At 40.2% G+C, this 7,695-nt stretch overlaps 1 protein-coding gene across 3 annotated transcripts in view; it reads left to right on the plus strand.

Moving 5' to 3' along the window:
• The window catches only part of TRIM69 (tripartite motif containing 69), a 22,717-nt gene that overhangs the window by 8,626 nt on the left and 6,396 nt on the right, over positions 1-7,695 (plus strand). The window contains exons 2-6 of one of the 3 annotated variants that reach the window (XM_003791790.2): positions 205-681; positions 1,589-1,684; positions 4,700-4,933; positions 5,621-5,643; positions 6,046-6,170. In XM_003791790.2, the coding sequence (XP_003791838.1) occupies positions 205-681; positions 1,589-1,684; positions 4,700-4,933; positions 5,621-5,643; positions 6,046-6,170 (955 nt within the window). The remainder of the gene's footprint in view (positions 1-204; positions 682-1,588; positions 1,685-4,699; positions 4,934-5,620; positions 5,644-6,045; positions 6,171-7,695) is intronic. The other 2 variants (XM_012806331.1, XM_012806332.1) reach the window with 2 other exon arrangements.

The raw sequence follows: 7,695 nt of genomic DNA on the forward strand, positions 1-7,695 counted from the left end.
GCCACGGCACTCTACCATGGGTGGAAAAAAATAAAAAAGAAAAAGAAAAACTCTGAAATTATTGGGTCACTTTCAAAGGAGAGACTGTGGTGCTTTTACTCTAGTTGCACCAATTCTTAGCTCCTTTAGGAATGGACCCACCATTTTGTAGTGTTGAGATGGGCAACAAGAAAGATAAACTCATTTAGCTATTTTTTTCCAAAGGTACCCTCCAACCTTTCCTCCAATATGGAACCAGGCACCTATATTAAAATGAATGATTCAGTCACCCAACTACCCTCCAAAGTAGCGATACAAGACATTACTATGGATCTACACTGTCCACTGTGCCATGATTGGTTCCGTGATCCACTGATGCTAAGCTGTGGCCATAACTTCTGCCAACCCTGTATCCAAAACTTTTGGAAGCGGCAAGCAAAGGAAACCTTCTGTCCTGAGTGTAAAATGCTATGTCAATATAGCAATTGTACATTCAACCTTATACTGGAGAAGCTGGTAGAGAAGATTAAGAAGCTACCCCTACTCAAGGGCCATCCCCAGTGCCCAGAGCATGGAGAGAACCTGAAACTGTTCAGTAAACCAGATGGGAAGTTAATCTGCTTTCAATGCAAGGATGCCCGGTTGTCTGTGGGACAGTCTAAGGAGTTCCTGCAAATCTCTGATGCTGTCCGCTTCTTCACGGTGGGTGAGCCTAAACAATCCCTTAGGAAAGCTAGGAAGTAGGGCTTCTTTCTTCCAACACCATCTCTCTATTTAGATAATTAGAAAACTCAGACTGCCCAGAAAATACTATATATTTTGCAAAGTTCTTTCTCTAGAGTTGCTGCTTATAGGATAGAGTAGTGGAGGCGCTCTGGCCTCCCTCAACCTAATATTTACCTAACTCTGCCATGACAACACTCTGCTAAGCACTGTGTAAAATGTGGACATCAACATAACAAGATACTGATCTTATTATAAAAGTTTTGAAATTTATTCAAGTTTAAAATGAAGAATACAATAGAAGCAATAAAAATTTACTATTGAGGGTGGTGCCTGTGGCTCAAAAGGGTAGGGCACCAGCCCCATATGCCAGAGGTGGTGGGTTCAAACCCAGCCCTGGCTAGAAACTGCAAAAAAAAAAAAAAAAAATTTACTATTGAGAGTGAAATTTTGTTACATTTGTTCATAAGTGTTTAGAATTTCTAAGAAAGTGGAGAAATCTGAAAATAGTTAGAGGATGTATAGTGAAAGAAAGAAGATAACTTGGACTGGGAAATCATTTAGATTTGGAAGGAGAGAAGGAAGAAATGAGTGTTCCAAGTAAGAAAAACGTAAGTATAGATGGTGGGACCAGTGTAACTAGAATAGAGAATATATAGAGATATATTACCTTCTTCAAACTTCTATAGATAGCTAATAAGAGGGAAAAAGTAAGTTTTCTGTAGCTTATAATTTTTTCCCAATTCCTAAAAGAGACAGGAACTATAGAGGGGAAAGGAAGATTTTGGTAGCAAAAGCTTGCTTTATTCTGAGGCTTTGAGGAGATATTCTTTATGGCCATTTATCTCCCAAGGTGGTGTGGGCTGATTCTATTTTATATTTCCAGGAGGAGCTTGCCATCCAACAGGGTCAACTGGAGACAATCCTGAAGGAGCTTCAGGCCCTGAGGAACATGCAGAAAGATGCTATTGCTGCTTTCAAGGTGAGAAGCAGGGTACAGGGGTTATGAGATAGAACTGGAATATACCCTTCAGCTATGGGGGTGCAAAGGTGCCTCATATACATATATTATCAACAAGTTAAATGGCACCTGGACCATAGAATTAGAAAACTGAGACTGTAGGGTTGAAAGAAATATGGTGGTAGGGTAGTTGCTCAATACAGCAGATAGAGTGACCTTTCCTCTAATATATTGATCCTTTTTACAGTTCAATCACTAGATGATTGTTATGGGTTGAAATGTGTCTGTTCCTTCCCTTTATCTATGGCAAAGTAAGGAATTTACCAGAAAATCTACTAAAGACTGCTATGGCCAAAGAAATGCCTAGGCATCTCCAGACCAAGGTGTCTCATGTTGCTGGCTTTCCCCATCAAATTTGATCGTTCTTGGCTGACCTCAAACTAAATAAAGCTATTGCCTACACTTTTCAAATTCATAGGAATTCTAGAACAACATTAGTGGTCAGATATTTGGTGAATCAGTCCCTAGGTTGGGGAAGCTAAATTGGGAGTTCTGGTTATTTCATGGAGGAGAGCCTTCTTTGGCATTTGGCATCTGGAAGAAGAAATATGTAGACTCAGGACAAGAAGAAGGTCAGATGGAAGTAATAATGCTTTCAGATAATCTTGTTTCTGTTATAAGAGTTCCTAGTTCAGCCGTTAGAGTCAATAGAATCTTGACTATTAGAGTCAACATTCATTCATTCAATAAATGAATGTGTTTTTAAGTGGGTCAGGCATCATATTACTAGATTCTGGGTGGGAAACAGATTTTTTTTTTTTTTTTGAGACGGAGCCTCAAGCTATCCCCCTGGGTAGAGTGCTATGGCATCACAGCTCACAGCAACCTCCAACTCCTGGGCTCAAGCGAGTCTCTTGCCTCAGCCTCCCAAGTAGCTGGGACCACAGGCACCTGCCACAACGCCTGGCCATTTTTTGGTTGCAGCCATCATTGTTGTTTGGCGGGCCCGGGCTGGGGATTCGAACCCGCCACCTTAGGTGTATGTGGCTGGCGCCTTAGCCCCTTGAGCCACAGGCGCCGAGACGGAAACAGATGTTAATTAAACAATCTCACCAACAACAATAAATCACAAATAATGGAATTATTTGAAATAAATAAATGTATAGGGTATTATGAGAGCATATAAATGGAAAATATAATCTAGCCTAGGGGAATGGAGTCACTTACTGAAAATTGAGAATTAAAGGATAAATAGCTTAGCCAAGCAAATCTATTGCAGTAGTCCCAGAGAATAATGACAGTGTCTTAGTCTAGTGAGGCAATAGACATACAGAGAAATATTATAAATTGTTTGAGTATATGCTTTGAAAGTAAAAATTTGAAGTTGATTGAGGCTATAGATAAGAAGTCAGCATTAAATGGTATTTAAAACCATAGGAGGAGAGGATGTTACCTAGAAAAAAAGTGTAAAATTAGACGGGGAAAACTCAGACAAAATATTAGACAATTCTAAGACTTAGAGCTTGGTTAGAGAAAATAGAATCAACAACTAAGACTGAGAAAAAGTGATGAGAAAGGTAAAAGGTAAATTGAAAAAGTGTGATCTAGAGGGTTAAGACTATTCCAATATTGCAGTAATAGGCCCTACTATTAATCCTAGCACTCTGGGAGACTGAGGCAGGAGGATCACTTCAGCTCAGAAGTTCAAGACCAGCCTGAGCAAGAGCAAGACCCTGTCTTTCTTAAAAATAGAAAAATTAGTGTTGGCACCTGTAGCTCAGTGAGTAGGGTGCCAGCCACATACACCAAGGCTGGCGGGTTCAAGCCCAGCCTGGGCCTGCTAAATAACAATGACAACTGCAACCAAAAAATAGCCAGACATTGTGGTGAGCACCTATAGTCCCAGCTACTTGGGAGGCTGAGGCAAGAGAATTGCTTAAGCCCAAGAGTTTGAGGTTGCTGTGAGCTATGATGCCATGGCACTTTACCAAATGTGACATAGTGAGACTCTGTGTCAGAAAAAAAAATAGAAAAATTAGCTGAGCATGTTGGCACAAACCTGTAGTTCCAGCTACTCGGGAGGCTGAGACAGGAGGATCACTTGAGCTCAGTTTGAGTTTGAGGTTGCAGTGAGTTATAATCACGCCATTGCATTTTACCTAGGGCAACAGTGAGACTCCACCTCAGGAAAAAAAAAAAACCCTAGTGCATAATAATTATGGACCATAAAACCTAAGCTAGATGAGGTAGACATGAAGATAGAAGTTCATAAACATAACAGAAATGAAGGGGTCAATGAATAGGAGGGTTCAGTGAGATCCAATAATTGTAGTAGGGGTGTATGAGTAAGTTCAGAGCATAAGAAGTTATTCTGGAGATGATGCACTTGCTGTGGACTATAAAATCCTAGGTGTGACTATAGAAATTAGTAGATAAAGATAGAAATCACTAGAAATGAGGAGGATGAGGAACTGAGAAGCCAGGATGTCAAATGGCAGAACCATCAGGATGCTTAGATCATTCAAAAAAAGAGCTGCAAGTGTGTTACTGGTCTCGGTGCTGATACTGCTATCTCTTGCTGCTTCTGCATTGTCCTGGCAACAGGAATGACATCTCCCCCTCCAGTTCTCATTTTAAGATAAGGACAGTTCTTCCAGCCTCCCAATGGCCCCAGTCTAACAGTACCATTTGGTAGATAATGGAGGGTATTATTATTCATTTTAGAATGTTTTATTACCTCCACAGTCTTACTTATTTGGCACTGGTTACCACCTCAGCACTGCAATAGGAACTTAGAGACCACTTTTGACTATTTCATTCTGAACCCTGAACAATTAAACTAGTTGGGAAAAAGGGAATAGGTTTACTAAAGGGCTTATTTTAATGTGGTTGAAAGTTGATATTCAGCAGCCATTTGTATGCATTTTTCTGTGATGATACATGTATTTCCTACATGAGTAAGTGTTGGTGGTGTGGCCCACATCCCCAAGTACTCATCTTGGTAATAACTGTGGTGATAATCATGGAGGTTTCCAGGAAAACAAGCTACATCTGCAGCAGCATATATCCTTGGAGTTTCTAAAGCTGCATCAGTTCCTGCACAACAGAGAAAAGGACATTTTAAATGAGCTCCGGGAAGAGGGGAAAGCCTCGAATGAAGAGATGGAGCTGAATATGAACCAGCTTCAGGAGCATTGTCTCCTAGCCAAGGACATGTTGGTGAACATTCAGACACGGCTGGAACAGCAGAACTCCTTCGACTTTCTCAAAGTGAGACTCCATACCAATGATTATGGGTACACTTAGAGAGGGGAAGAGGTCTGGAAAGGATATAGAAATGGCTGTTCACTGCCAGAGGAGAAAACAAAGCAAAACCGCTGTGGTGCTTTTAAGATTCTCTGAGAGAAAAGCAAGAGGCTACGTTAGCTTTATGCTCAGCAGAAAGCCTTACTTTAATCCTCAAAGAAAATAAGATAACAAAATCTCACTAAAAACAGTAAGCATTAGTATTTTAATATTTTTCCATAAATAAGTTTGAAGGTTTAGTTCTTAAAAATAAAAATGCTGTAGCTGGACTTGTATCTTTGACCAGCTTGCAGCAATCCTAAGTTGACCTGTGTGAAAAGCTGTTTGCCAATCTTTGCTATCTTTCAGAAGCTTAATTAGCTAGAGTAAGGAAAAGTGGCCTTAAGAATGGAATATCCACTATGTTTTTCTTCTGAAACTATTTGAAAGGTAAAAATAGCTTAACCTTAATTATTGTCTTATCAGCCTCTCTCTTGTCCCCTGTAGAAACGAACTACAGAAAATCAGAGAAAGGTAGGGACAGTTTATCCCAGGTTAGATCAGTGATACAAATTAGAAAAGGCATATTAAGGATGAAAGAGATTGGTAGAGATGGTTTGGGGACTATGTGCACAGGCTTCTGACATTTCTTATTTTTCCTTTCCTCTCTAGGACATCACAAGTTTCTTGGATAGGTAAGTGTTCCCCTATGGTACTCTCATTTTTTACTTTTTTGGCAGAGTCTCACTGTCACCCTGGGTAAAGTGCTCTGGTGTCTGGCGTTGTGATAGCTTACAGCAACCTCAAACTCTTGGGCTCAAGTGATCCTCTTGTCTCAGCCTCCCAAATAGCTGGGATTACAGGCACCTGTCTCTACATACACCCTGCTAGTTTTTCTATTTTTAGTAGAGATGGGATCTTGCTCTTGCTTAGGCTGGTCTTGAACCTGAACTCAGGCAATCTGCCCGCCTCAGCCTCCCAGGGTGCTAGGATTATAGGTATGAGCTACCACACCTAGCCTTCCCTATGGTACTCTTAATACCCTTCCTTTAGTACCTGGTGGAGGACTAAGGATAAATGATTTATATCCCCCGCAGCTTGGAGCAAGGAATGAGGGTATTGATACCCAGAGAGCTTATCTCCAGAAATCTGAACCTGGGCCAGTTCAAAGGTCCCATCCAGTACATGATATGGAGGGAAATGCAGTCCACTCTCTCTCCAGGTATCAGTATCAGTGGGTAATAACTATTGGTTCCTGGGGTGCTTATTTCATCTGTGGGAACTCTTCTGTGGCCCTAATTAGTTCTTTAGAGTTTAAGAAATGGGAATGGGTAGAGTGTAGCTAAAAGGAGGCTAGTTGGTATATCTGAATTTCTTTTGGTGCCATGACCTAAGGATTTATAACTTTGTACTCATAAATAGGTAAGAATTTTTAAATGTTTTTAATTATTATTGTTTTTATTAAGACAGAGTCTCACTTTGTTACCCTCTGTAGAGTGCTTGGTGTCATAGCCCACGGCAACCCCAAACTCTTGGGCTCAAGTGATTCTCTTGCCTCAGCCTCCCTAGTAGCTGGGACAATAGGCATCTGCCACAGCGCCTGGCTATTTTTGTTGTTGTTTATGTTGTTGTTGTTTGTTTAGCAGGCCTGGGCTGGGTTTGAACCCACCAGCCCTGGTGCCTGTGGCCAGCGCCCTAACCACTATAGGTGCCCAGCCGGTAAGAGTTTTTTATAACAGAATTATTACTCAACCTATGATTTTGTTTGACTGTTCTATCAAATGTGGCAGTAACCAAAATTTTACCCTGTTTTGGTAAATCAGCTATATAAATCTATAGGGCTCCTCTGCCCTATGAAAGGAGGTTTCTGTACATATTCTTTGTATGTACGGGGGTCTTTATAGGCCTTCTTGTGCTTGATGCTCATAGCATAGAGTAGGATATATTAGGAGGTTGCTTAGATCTTCAGTGCTTCAGAAGAAAACCAATAATTTTAATAAAATACCTAGTAAGAACATTAAGTTTTTATGTTCCTGAAAACACCAAAGAATTGAGCAGGACAAAACAACACAAATGGCACTTCAAGAACATTAAATACAGTTTTAAATAAAAATCTTTATAGAAATAAAATTTTATATAAGGTTTTTATAGAATTCATATGGATTCATCATTATTCTTATTGTTTGTAGTTACTAATTTAATAAAAGTCACAAATCTATCCCTGTTAACAATTTTTCTAGGTAACTAGCATTGGAAAAAAAATCAACTTTACTGAGGTATAACTTAGATACAGTAAAATTCCCCAATTTTGAGTGCACAATTTGATGAGTTTTGACAAATATATACTCTTATGTAAACACATTCATAAATAAGATACAGAAAATTTCTATCACTACCCAAAATTCCCATAGGCTGTGGGCAGTTAAATCCTTTCCTCCCATTCTCAGCTCTTGACACTCACTTATCTGCTTTCTTTCACTTTATTTTTTTATGTTTTGAGGCAGAGCCTCACTTTGTTGCCCTCAGTAGAGTGCTGTGGCATCACAGCTCCCAACAACATCAAATCTTGGGCTGAAGCAATCATTCTTGCCTCCAGCCTCCCTGGTAGCTGGGACTACAGGTGCCCACGACAACTCTCGACTATTTTTAGAAAACAGGTCTCACTCTTGCTCAGGCTGGTCTCAAACTCAAGATCTTAAGTGATCCACTGCCTCGGCCTCTCAGAGTGCTAGGATTACAGGTGTGAG

This window comes from Otolemur garnettii, unplaced genomic scaffold (assembly GCF_000181295.1).
Source record: "Otolemur garnettii isolate 467f Iridium unplaced genomic scaffold, OtoGar3 scaffold00050, whole genome shotgun sequence".
Taxonomy (NCBI): Eukaryota; Metazoa; Chordata; class Mammalia; order Primates; family Galagidae; genus Otolemur; species Otolemur garnettii.